This window comes from Nerophis ophidion, linkage group LG23 (assembly GCF_033978795.1).
Source record: "Nerophis ophidion isolate RoL-2023_Sa linkage group LG23, RoL_Noph_v1.0, whole genome shotgun sequence".
Taxonomy (NCBI): Eukaryota; Metazoa; Chordata; class Actinopteri; order Syngnathiformes; family Syngnathidae; genus Nerophis; species Nerophis ophidion.
Window position 1 is genome coordinate 39,449,079 of NC_084633.1, and position 13,914 is coordinate 39,462,992.

The 13,914-nt window shown below is 37.7% G+C and overlaps 1 protein-coding gene across 2 annotated transcripts in view; it reads right to left on the reverse strand.

Moving 5' to 3' along the window:
• The window catches only part of rangap1a (RAN GTPase activating protein 1a), a 55,468-nt gene that overhangs the window by 8,254 nt on the left and 33,300 nt on the right, over positions 1-13,914 (reverse strand). For both annotated transcript variants that reach the window (XM_061884524.1, XM_061884525.1), the window contains exons 10-13: positions 11,582-11,666; positions 11,347-11,485; positions 6,619-6,735; positions 356-461 (exon numbers count right to left, since the gene is read on the reverse strand). In XM_061884524.1, the coding sequence (XP_061740508.1) occupies positions 356-461; positions 6,619-6,735; positions 11,347-11,485; positions 11,582-11,666 (447 nt within the window). The remainder of the gene's footprint in view (positions 1-355; positions 462-6,618; positions 6,736-11,346; positions 11,486-11,581; positions 11,667-13,914) is intronic.

The window sequence follows — 13,914 nt, forward strand, 5'->3', positions numbered from 1 at the left end:
CATCAATCAATCAATAAATCGACATTGATATTGTACACAAAAAATATTGTTATGACGGCGTCTATTACTACATTATAAATGTTTTTGCAGTGTGTATATAAAAGGTTGGAGGGTTTTGAAGTTGTTTTAGAGGGTTTTGAAGGCTACAACTATGACTACCTTTAGCCACATTTTGCAAGTGTTTTTTAACATCTTTAAATTCCGGGGTAAAAAAGTGTGTTGTTGTCTTTCATGATTGTGAACGATAGGGGGAAAAAAATCTAAAGCTCAATTCCAGACAAAACACAATGTACTGGAGTCCAAAAAAAGCAAGAATGGAACTGCAAGTTCGACCAGGGCTTGACCACGGACTCACCAACACTTTCCAAGACTGCGTTCTTCACGTCATTATTGTCCTCCTTGTACACGGAAGAAATTTTGAGAAAGGCTTCGGCTGTTTTTATAGCATCTGCAACATCCACCTGACCACGGAGAAGGGAAGAACACAGTTATCATCAATGCAGTTACATTTTGTGTGGAAGACAAGCTTAAAGACAATAATATTCCCCCAAGATGATAAAATATGTACGAGTACCACATAACTAAGATGTTAAGCATACTGTAGTAGTATAGTAGTAGTTAACAAACCAAATGACTTGTAATATATGTCTAGTAAAACATTATTCCCTTGCAGCGGGCAAGGGAAACACGGTACACAGCGGTTAGTACATGTGCCCTACAATACGAAGGTCCTGGGTCCGATCTTGGGCTCGGGGTTTTCCTGTGTGGAGTTTGCATGTTCTCCCCATGATTGCGTGGGTTCCCCCCGGGGTGCTCTGGCTTTCTCCTACCTCTAAAGACATGCACCTGGGGATAGGCCCCTCCCACCCCCAAAGACATACACCTTAGGATAGGCCCCTCCCACCTCCAAAGACATACACCTGGGGATAGGTTGACTGGCAACACTAAATAGGCTCTAGTGCGTGAATGTTGTCTATCTGTGCTGGCCCTGTGATGAGATGGGGACTTGTCCAGGGTGTACGCCGCCTTCCAACCGAATGCAGCTGAGAGACTCCAGCACCCCCCACGACCCCGAAAGGGACAAGCAGTAGAAAACGGATGAATGCGGTGGGCAAGGAAGAAACCATTTCATGTGTCATCTTTGACATTTAACAAATAGTCAATTATTCATATTACCATGACCCAAAACAATGTTTACCAAGCTTTACTGAGCCACATTAGATAAATATCATAGCACACCACCAAACAAAAAAGTGGTATTAGGGATGCACCGAAATGAAAATTTGTGGCCGAAGCCGAATAAAATTTAAATGCTTGGCCGAAGGCCGAATACCAAATAATGAATGCAGTTTTTCACAATTTTTTAATATTGTATAAATAGCCTAGAATAAATATTTAGACAAGTTTTTCAAATAAAGTAATTTTTGTATTGAATATTGACATTTTTTTAATATTCCAGTAGCCTTTGCTTTTCAAAAAAAGCACAATGTTTTTCATTTATATTAGGCCTTCAAACAAAACATGCATTCCAAAAAAAAATAAAGTGCATTAAAGTGGATAAACCCACAACGAATGAATTATTGTCTTTTTGGCAAAAGTCTGCTTAGCCACAGTAGATATGCTAATAATGTAAACAGAAGGCTCAAGTAAATCTCAATTAAGTGTGTGCTTGTAACCTCTTACACTTATACAGGTACACAACATATCCCAACGTCACCGCGTCACTGCACGTTGGTTGATTGCGTCACCGCGTCAAAAAATTGCGTCACACGCCACTATTCGGCCTTGTTTTTAACTCATTCCACCGAAGGCCGAATGTGGCTTTTTTTGCCATATATATTCGGTTACCAATTAATCGGCGCATCCCTAAGTGGTATGAATGGCAAAAGGTGGAGACAGGTCATTTATGTACCGTCTGCTGTCGAGTGCACTTGTTCTCAATCTTTCCACCTCAGAAAACCAACATTAAATTACATTACATTCATTAAAAACAAGGCAGAGGTTTTATTAAACAATTTGATTTCATATTTTTGGCCACTGTAACATTATACACAGTTTGAACAGTAACACTATGTTAGAATATTTAATTAAGTGATTCTTTGGCGTACTACTAGATGGAGCCCGCGTGTCTTTTAGTGGTACACGTACCACAGTTTGATTTAGTTGATAGTATTTCATTGTCACTGTACATTAGTGGCATAGCTAGATGAACAAAATTACTTTGTTTGCAAGTAAATACAGTCATCCCTCACCACATGGCGCTTCAAAGTTTGTGGTTTTACTCCAAGTATTTGGTGCATCTTTAATTCATATTTTGGCCTAATTTCAGTCTTAAATGTACTATAGTTAGGGACGGGGATTGTCACATTTCAACCTATACGGTACCAATTCCAGGATTCCTACCAGTACTCAATGCTTACTTGTGTGTGTGTTAATAAATATTTGTTTTTGATAATAATATCTCATTATTTATTTCCACATTAAAATGAGATTATTATGATAACTGCTGTCCAGTTGTTTCATTACTACATTTCCAAGTCTCATTTGTGGGTATGACATGAAGTTGCAGAGACAGTTGCAAGTCCAAGACATTAGATGGCAGTATTGTATAGTTTATAGCAGGGGTGTCCAAACTTTCTGACCTTACATACACACACACATACACAGATGGGTAGGTTGTGAGTTCAAACCCCAGCCGAGTCACACCAAAGACTATAAAAATGGGAGCCATTACCTCCCTGCTTGGCACTCAGCATCAAGGGTTGGAATTGGGGGTTAAATACCAATCACAGCTGCTGCTCACTACTCCCCTCGCCTCCCAGGGGGTGATCAAGGGTGGTGGGTCAAATGCAGAGAATATTTTCGCCACACCTAGTGTGTGTGACAATCATTGGTTCTTTAACTTTTTAATTCTTACATATACATATATATATAAATATGAGTACATATTTTCATAATATGATGGACATACATTTAATTATTATTATAATTGGTTATTAAGAGTGTGTGAAAGTTGTACTTCTATCTTGTTTACTTCTCTGACAACCTCCCTAAAGTTTTTTATCCAATCAAAAATATCAAGCAGCTAAAATGTGCTAAACATGAATAAGTGTGGCGAGTGTGTTTGGCATTTTTCCCATTAGGCTTTGTAATGGGTTTAAATGGGTGTAATTTTAATCTTTTTTTAATGTTGATTGGACTTTTTTTTTTTTTTTAAACAATATCGACAAAGTTAAATGAGCAGGTTGTATTATGTGTAACCATGTCTGTTGAATTTTTGTGCTGGTTGATTTTCTTTCCCTGCACTACGACTAGGGAAGGTTGACAAACAAGTCACTGGCGTTTTAAAATTGTGTTTTTATCATCTTCGTCTTTTAGCAAAGGTAAAACCGTTTTTATCTTTTAACCTTTTTGAACAAGTCGTGCATGCTTTTATTTCAAGTGGCCTGGACTACTGCAATGCACTTTATGCTGGCATTAGCCAAAAAGCTCTCTCCCAGTTGCAGTTAGAACAGAACGCGGCAGCAAGACTTTTAACAGGGGCCAGGAAACGCCAGCATATAAGCCCAATTCTTCAGAGTTTGCACTGGCTCCCTGTTCATTTTAGAATTGATTTTAAAACATTGCTGTTTGTTTTTAAATCTTTACATGGACTGGCACCTCATTATATCTCGGACCTCATCCAAACTTATAATCCTGCGCGCGCTCTGAGGTCCGAGAGCCAGCTCCAGCTCGTGGTGCCCAAGACCAGACTTAAAACTAGAGGAGACAGGGCCTTCTCTGTGGTCGGCCCTAAGCTCTGGAACACTCTGCCCCTCCATGTTAGAACTTCTCCCACAGTGGAGTGTTTTAAGTCTCGTCTTAAGACACATTTTTATTCTCTGGCTTTTAACACTACGTGAGTTGTGTGGTCCTCTGTTGCCCTCTGTGTTTTAAAATTGTGATTTCTATTTACTGTTTTAATTGGTTTCACTCTTAAAATCATTTTAAATCACATTTATTTTATATTGTTTTTATATTTATTTATTTTTATTATTTGTTTTTATTCAGTCATTGGTGGAGCTCAGGATAGTATTTTAATGTTTTTAATATTGTTGTGCAGCACTTTGGAAACATTTTGTTGTTTAAATGTGCTATATAAATAAAGTGGATTGGATTGGATAAGGTTGTTTGGATTTAGTTTATTAAACTAAATGCTGTGCTCAAATTCCTTTCAAGTACAATAAATGGTTGAGTTACCTTCGTTGGCCAATACATGGCAACAAAAGGCAGCTATCAGACCGCTTGCTATCTGCAGTATACAGTATGTGATATGAACACACCGCTACCAGTCAAATTGTTCATTAGTCTCGCCCAAATCGAAGACCTGCCTTTGGGTTTTCACCACATTCGGACATTCCTGGTTTATGTGGGTTTTTTTTGGTCTTGTTGCGTCTTAAAAAATGGTAATCCTGTAAGTACTGTACTTATTAACAAACAACAACAGATACTCATGTCATTCAGTGACCATTTAACGTTCGAGATTGTTTCTTCCGGTCTGTGTTGGATAAACTATAGACTTTGTAAGATAAAATACAAAGTTTAAACTTCAGGAGCTTGTGGAATAACAGCACTGGGATCTAACTCGGTGCAGTCAACAAATAAAATAGATGAATAAAAATGAATTAATATGCATTAATGACAGTTGATGACAATAACACTTAAGTTTACTAGTCTTATTTTAACTGTTTATATTCATTTATTTTCTATTGTTATCATAACATTGCTTGATAACTGTTATTTCCGACAGTAAATAAATAACATCAAAATCCTGGAAGGAATGTCTGTAATTTTATAAATTTTTTGTTGTAAAATTATCCATCCATCCATCGTCAACCGCTTATTCAGAATCGGGTCGCGGGGACAACAGCTCCAGCAGAGACCCCCAGACTTCCCTCTCCAGAGCAACATTAGCAACTTCCTCCAACTTCCCCGAAGCGTTCCCAGGCCAGAGAGGAGTTGTAATCCTCCCATCTGGTCCTTGGCCTGTTGGACCTCCCTAGGGAGACGCTGGTGAGGCATCCACACGAGATGCCCGAACCACCTAAGCTGGTTCCTTTCCAAGCCAAAGAGCAGCGGCTCTACTGCAAGTCTCTCTTGGGTGACTGAACTTTTCACCCTATCTCTAAGGGAAATGCCAGCCACCTTTCTGAGGAAACAAGTAGCTCGGTAGACCGAGAGCTTTACCTTCTGGCTCAGCTCTCGTTTCGTCACAACAGTGACGAAACCGGGATTATTACTCAGACTATAACCGCACAGTCAAAATCCACAATCGCTGCATTACCAACAGTAGATTGTACTCAAAGCTACAATTTCTGTGTTATTTCATGTTTAGAAGGCTCTTAATTATGTTTAAAAAATATATTTTTTAAGACGGTAAACATTTGTTTTTATACTCTATGAAAATATCCAAATTAACGATATTCCTACTTTGCGAAAATGTATTTACCGTTCCCGTTTTTCTGTGATCATTTTAGACCAATTAATTCAAATGAAATAATTTCCCGTTGCACAACTGATTGCTCACATTAATGTGCCGTGGTTGAGAACCACTGACCTAAACTGAACATTTATTTATTTCTTAAATTTTTAGAAACCTCAATTTATGTACCTTTCTATTTAAGATCATAAGGCATATTTGGCCCGATTTGAGATCGGACCAAATATGCCTCTGTGTGCTAACAACTCTCTTTGTACAAACGCTTCGTTCATTCAATTTGTGACCCGCTGGCAGCCATTTTGTGCTTGCTCGTATCGAAAAGATTATAAAAGATTCGTACTGCAGAAACCTTTTAATTGTGATGAGAACGGACGTCTCTGGAAAAAGATGTCAGAGCGGACTTACTTCAAAGCGGAGAAGACTACCCCTCGTTCAACGGTGCCTCTTTCAAGAGAACACACACCCCTCCAATTGTTCCTTTTGTTAGCTGCTCCTTTGCTGTTGTTAAATGTACTGTAAGTGGATTTACCTTTTTCAAATGTTTATTATCTTAGCAATATGCTTGTCAAAGTTAGGGATTTTTGTGATTTCTGATCGTTAGTGCAGGCACCAAGAGGAATTCTGTGTGTGCGCACTTGTGGCAGGGCATGCAGCACAGCTCAGTTTGTCATTGTTGTTGTTTTAGATTGTTAACACAGCGATAGGTGATTTATCACCTCCTTGGTATGTTTGTTTGATACACGTTGCTGTATATCACTTTATTTTGTGTTCTTAGTGAACAAACTAACTAAAATAACTTTTATCGAGGCTGCAACCAATTATTTGTATTTACATTATTTTCCAATGGAGAAATTAGCTTCAATATACAAAATTTTTTATTTACGAATCCTGTTAAAGAACCCATAAAGTTCATACATCAAGGTTATACTGTCAATAGTTTCAGGGCCACAATAGTACATTACATAAAAAGGTAGAATATTAATAATCGGCTATTACTATAATAAAATGAGGATTTATTAAAGTATTACAGCACTCAGCTGATGGTTTTTTTTGCATTAAAATGCTATTAAAAGAGTGGAAACGGCAGTTCCTGTGGGGGAATGTACAGCCGGTGTGTCAGTTATGCACAACTTGTTTACCTGCTGCTCAATTAGCGCTGCTCTTTTGGCCCCCAGTTTCAGCAGTTTGTCTGGGGATGGAAAGCTGAGGAAGGATGAGGCGTCTGGCGTCCGCGTGGTCGCTGGCGGTGTGGAAAACTTTGAAGGCATGGTAAAGGGGTCGGTAAAACTTATTTGAAGACGGGAACAAAATGATTCAGACAAATGTGATATAGTCTTTAAAGGGGAACTGGACTTTTTTTTGGAATGTTGCCTATCGTTCACAATCATTATGAGAGACGAGGACAAAACTTTTGTGTTTTTCTTCACATCCTGACATGTAAAAATCGTGTAGTTGTAAGTGGCTAGCAATGCAGCTAATGGGAGCAATCCATTTTGCCTCTAAATCACTTTAAAATGCATCTAAAAACTGTCAACAATACTTCATCAACCAAAGTGTAGGAAACTGAGGAACTCTTAGTTGGAATAAAACATTGGCGTACTACGGTATTAGCTGTAAAAGCTAGCTACGGCAAGCGATAAGCCAGTTTCTACGTCAGCACGAAACGTTTGAGTTGTAATACACAACACTATGATAGGACGTTGATCTGTACTGAGTGAAAAACATGAACAATCATACTACACTATCTGTAAAGTATTATTTCATGTTTTGTTTGTACACAGCTAAACAGACAGTCTTTGTAGTGTAGTTGTAATTACACGCATGACGTGCTGTGTGTATCGGGATCAATATAAAGTGTGACTCACTCCATGGACAGTTGTCTGACCAGGAAGTTTTTTTTTCCGGTTTATTTTGGTAAGCACACCATTTATGTCAAAATAGCTTGGATTCAATTTACACATTTGCAGTTTCAAGTCGATTTCACCTCACTCTCTCGGCTTCTGTCTGCTCCTTCGGGCTGGCTTCTATAAGATGTAGTTCATCCTCCGTATACTCATATTCAAATGGATTAGGTTGTGAATTCTCATTTGTCCAAAAATAGTTTTCTTTGTTGTTTGTTACCAAATCTGCCATGATTAGAACACACACTTGCTTTTGTATCCCAAAGTAGGAAAACACATTTGTTGCCAGAAGTCAGAAGTACGCTGCTATGTAAACAGAAGTCAATGCACTTTAAATGACCAAAACACGGTAAAGATTGTACATAGGCATGGGCGATATATCAATGAATTTGATTTTTTGTTGTTGTTGCAAAAAATTTAAAAAATATATTTTCTTCTTCTCTTACTCCTGAGGAGCAAAAGTATGCTCCTCAGGAGCATCCGTAGCTTGGGCCAATTGTATTCAATGGTTTCTTTAAAAAGTAGAGCAAAAAGATCTGGAAAAATTACACTTCAAATTTTTGGTGAAAAAAAAATCAGGGATTTTATTTTTAGGCCATGTTGCCCAGGCCTAATTACATATTGTTATGTAGGTGTGTGTTACTACTATATATACTTGCAATGTGTATATTGTACATATTTTTATGAAGGTGTCTGTTAAAACATTATATTTTATATATATATATGTATATATATTAGGGGTGTAACGGTACACAAAAATTTCGGTTCGGTACGTACCTCGGTTTAGAGGTCACGGTTCGGTTCATTTTCTGTACATTAAGAAATCAACAAAATATAAATTTTTGGGTTATTTACCAAATTTGTAAACAATGGCTTTATCCTTTTAACATTGGGAACACTATAATAATTCTGCCCACGTTAATCCACATTAAACTGCCTCAAGTTGTTGCTTTGATTAAATAAAATGAAAAAACCTTTCTGCTACATATAAAAAGTGCAACATTAAACAGTTTTCATTGAATCTGTTTAATGTCAACTCATCATGCTTAATTTATTACAGCACTTGGGAAGCCTGTAGTTTTCTTTTATTATGTAAATGTTGTATTTTTATCAACATGTGATAGCAGGGACTCTGCTATTCACAACTAGGCTGCTACATTACTAATGATTCATGTAACTATAGCTGAAAAATAGTACAACTGCAATAGGAGAGCCTATTCATCCCTAAACACAATGGAGTTCAACGAAATAACAGACAGACAGGGGTTTGCTGCCCCTAAAACACGCACACACACACACGCACATGCACACACACAGAAAAATGAGCTAACGTTACGCTAAAAGCTAATTAGCCTTCATCTCAAGCCTATACTGTGAGCGAGCTGAGCTGCAGTTTAAGTTTCTAGAAGATCAACGGGCTCTTAGTGATGTTTGTAATAGTTGTGACTGGGAAGTGTTAAGTATAATTTGGGTAGAGTCCGCTCCTCCCCTGCTAAAAGAATATCTGCTCGACGCTAAAGCATTGACTACATCGTTCTGAAGTCTGAATACGCACTGCTGATTGGCTGTTACATCGCTCTGAATACGCACTGGTGATTGGCTTTGTATGTAACCAATCAGATGGTTGTGTGGGCGGGACAATGAGGCAGAGACAGAGGCAGAAAGCAGAGCAGTTTGTGAAGATTTCTTCTGCTTCCGAACTTGTTCGGTACGCCCGCGTGCCGAACCGAAACCCCCGTACCGAAACGGTTCGAGACAAATACACGTACCGTTACACCCCTAATATATATATATATATATATATATATATATATATATATATATATATATATATATATATATATATACCGTATTTTCCACACTATACGGCGCACCTAAAAACCTCGAATTTTCTCAAAAGCTGACAGTGTGCCTTATAATCCGGGGCACCTTATATATGGACCCATATTGAGCCACAATAAGCGGTAGAAATGGATGGATGGATGTCTCCCAACTACGGTAAGCAGCCGCCAACTTCATTAGAAGAAGAAGCGCACTTCTTCTACGCTTCTTCTTCTTCTACAGCCGCCGACCCTATTTTCCCCCGTATAAGAAGGAGCGCGCGGTGCATGCTGGGATATATGACTGCGGGAGGAGTGCCGTTTCTGTGTGTAAAGACCCCAAATGGCTCCTATTAGGAGACACGCAAAATAAACATGTAAAGCTCACTTTATTAAATTTTTCCTTATCCTCGAATCCCTCAAATTCTTCTTCTTCAGTGTCCGAATTAAACATGCCCTAGAGGTTTCGCAACTACAGTAAGCAGCCGCCAACTTTATTTTCCCCCATAGAAGAAGTGTGCTTCTTCTTCTACGGTAAGCAGCAGCCTAGCTTATTTTCCTTCGTAGAAGAAGAAGCGAGCGGTGCATGCTGGGATATATGACGACTTCAACGAGACGGAGCCGGGCATGTTAGATGTCGTATTCTCCCAATTTTTTGATTCGAACACTGGAGAAGAAGAATTTGAGGGATTCATGGATGAGGAATAACTTAATAAAGTGAGCTTTACATTTTTATTTTGTGTGTTGTGTTGTGTGACATTATCGTTTGAGCAACGTTGAGTTATTGATATATTATTGCTTTGCACTATTTCGAGTGTTACTATATTGTGATTGCACTAACGTTTAAATTAACCGTAACAGTATCAGACTGTTTTTTACGTGTTTATTGAATCGGAGAAAATAATAAAACAGCTGTTTATTCATTTTGGGAGTGAACGGAGTTGTCAGAACGCTGGTTTGTAATCTATTAATAACGTTTGACTGACCTATCTGACTGTTTTGTTGACATTCCCTTTAGTGCAGCTCCATCTAAAGGATGCATAACGTAACCCCAGCCTCTACTGTAGCATCTATTCTATGCACCTTATAATGCAGTGCGCCTTATATATGAACAAAGTTTTAAAATAGGCCATTCATTGAAGGTGCGCCTTATAATCCGGTGCGCCTTATAGTGCGGAAAATACGGTGTATACAGATATATATATATATATATTTATATATATATATATATATCTGTATATATATATATATATATATATATATATATGTATATATATATATATATATATATATACACTTGCAGTGTGTATATTGTACATTTTACATATTTTTATGAAGATGTCTGTTACTACATGATATATATACTTGCAGTGTGTATATTGTACATATTGTTATGAAGGTGTCTGTTACTATATTATATATATACTTGCAGTGTGTATATTGTACATATTTCATATTGTTATGAAGGTGTTAATACATTATATATATATATATATATATATATATATATATATATATATATATATATATATATATATATATATATATATACTTACACTGTGTATATTGTACATATTACATATTGTTATGAAGGTGTGTGTTACTACATTATAATTATACTTACAGTGTGTATTGTGTACATATTGTTTTGAAGGTGTCTTTTACTACATTATTTATATATACTTGCAATATGTGTATATTGTACATATTTTATATTGTTATGAAGTCGTGTGTTACTACATTATATATATATACTTGCAGTGTGTATATTGTACATATTTTAAATTGTTATGAATGTGTGTGTTACTATATTATATATATACTTGCAGTGTGTATATTGTACATATTACATATTGTAATGAATGTGTCTGTTACCACATGATATATATACTTGCAGTGTGTGTATAAAACGTTGGAGGGTTTTGAAGTTGTTTTAGAGACTTAGAAGGCTACAATGGTGACTCCAATTAGCCGCATCTTACAAGCGTTTTTATCCTCTTTAAAATCCTCCTTTGAAAAAAAGACGTGTGTTCTTGTCTCTCATAATGATTGTGACTGATAGGCAACATTCCAAAAAAAAAAGTACCGACCTATTAAACTATTCATGTTATTGAAAGTGACCGTTTACTATTCTGACTCAGATTACCTTGTTGCTGACATTTTCCTCTTCCTCTTCTTCCTCCTCCTCGACTCCCTCTTCCTCTTCCTCTTCTTCCACCTCCTCCTCATCGTCGTCGTCATCCTCCTCGTCGTCGTCATCATCTTCCGGCTCACCCTCATCATCGCTGAGTAAGAACGAGAAGGGGAATTGTTTGAGCTCGCTGTACAAATGTCCACAAACACAGATGCGTAACGTAAGCTTGAACGCGTTGTCGCGCTACCTGAGTGACGCCAGCAGCGCCGCCATGTTCATGCCTTCCATGAGGTCTTTCAAGGTTTTGCAGCCGTCTTCCCCCAGGTAGTTACCTGCAGGACACAGTCAACATCTCACGTGTGACAAGAGCAGGGCTGCACCATTGTGGCAAAAATAATATTGTAATCACCATTAATTACACAATTAGTCATTCATCTAAAAACATGAGTATTTATTGTACCACTAAAGCCCAACTTTAAATATTGTTTCAAAAAACCTGGATATAAATTAGTAACAAAAAAAACACAATCAGTATAATAATATTAGCAATAATACATTTAAATAACAATAGCAATATTTTTTAAAGTTAAAGTACCAATGATTGTCACACACATACTAGATGTGGCGAAATTATTCACTGCATTTGACCCATCACCCTTGATCACCCACTGAGAGGTGAGGGGAGCAGTGAGCAGCAGCGGTGGCGCGCCCGGGAATCATTTATGGTGATTTAACCCCCAATTTCAACCCTTAATGCTGAGTAGCAAGCAGGGAGGTAATGGGTCCCATTTTTATAGTCTTTGGTATGACTCGGCCGGGATTTGAAGTCACGACCGACCGATCTCAGGGCGGACACTCTAACCACTAGCCCACCGAGTAGGTTTTTCATACGGTGTTGATCTGAAAATGTGTGCCTCGGCATTTTGATGGTGTGGGCGTGTGGCACCGAATGGAGATGTTGACATGCGGAGTAAGCACTCTTCATTCTCTAGCAGCTGACTTTTCAAACAATGCCACATATTAGCAGTAATGCTACTTTTTGTAGCAACGCTTTTGCCCCTTTCTTGACAAATTACGGTTGTCTGTTCGACATATTCCCACTTGAAGCCCAACAACCGCCAGACGGTGGACCCCCTGCTGTGTTTCTTGGGAATTAATTATTCCTTCATTTGTTACCAGATTGACATTTTTCTTTCTCTTGTATTACCACTCGCACCACAGCTAACGTTACCCATGCTGCAACCTTTCTGCTCCGCGAGGGCGTATACGTATAGACAGCAAGCGCACCTTCTTACATACCTCACATACTGTTACGTCATACGTCACATACGTATACGCCCTCGTGGAGCAGAGAGGTAGCAGCATGGGTAATGTTAGCTGTGATGGTAGCGGAGCCATGCGAGTGGTAATACGAGAGAAAGAAGGTCCAAATCTGGTAACAAAGGTTTAATTAATTACCAAGAAAAACAGCATGGGGTCCATCGTCTGGCTGTGGTTTGGCTTCAATTTGGAATATGTCAACCAGACAACCGTAATTTGTCAAGTGTGGGGCAAAAGTGTTGCTACAAAAAGTAGCATTACTGCTAATATGTAGCATCACTTGAAAAGTCACCTGCTAGAGAATGAAGAATGCTTACTCCGCATATCAACATCTCCACACCAACAAAATGGTGAGGCAACCATTTCCACATCAACACCGTATGAAAAAAGAAGTCAACAACATAAGGAGATAACGTCCGCAGGAACCTACCACATAGTGATTTGATTTCCTATTATGCAGCTCATTTTTATTTGACACTTATTGAAATATCTTGTGTGACATCATGCACAAAAGTGCATTTTATTTGTTTGAAACTATTGTAGTGGCGTTCTGTACAAAAAGTGCACTTTAATTTAGTGTTGTTTTGATATGTCATCTTAGTGACATCATGCACAAAAGTGCACTCATAGCTTTTTTTAAAATGACTGACAATCTTGCACTTTCTGTTATGGAAATGACATGAATGTTTGTGCCACTGCTTAATAACTGTTTAATAAATACACTTTTGCTCAATCGACTTAGTTGTGATTTCCCTCTCTGCATGAAAGTTAAAAAAGTAGCATATATTAATGCAGTATAAAGAAGAATATTTTAATGTAGACACATATAATCATCATACTGCTGTGATTATATGCATCAAGTGTTCATTCAAGGCTAAGGCAAAATATCCAGATATATATGGGTTATCACGATATGGCCTAAAAATATCGAGATATTTAAAAAAGCCCATATCGCCCAGCCCTAATTACTCATCATATTGAACAAAATTGTTCGTCAGCCACACACAAATAAAGACAAAGGAGCAATCAACAATTTGCAGATGTTACGGTAGAATATACAAACCTCATTTCCATATGAGTTGGGAAATTGTGTTAGAAGTAAATATAAACAGAATACAATGATTTGCAAACCATTTTCAACCCATATTCAGTTGAATATGCTACAAAGACAACATATTTGATGTTCAAACTCATAAATATTTTTTTTTTTTTGCAAATAATCATTAACTTTAGAATTTGATGCCAGCAATACGTGACAAA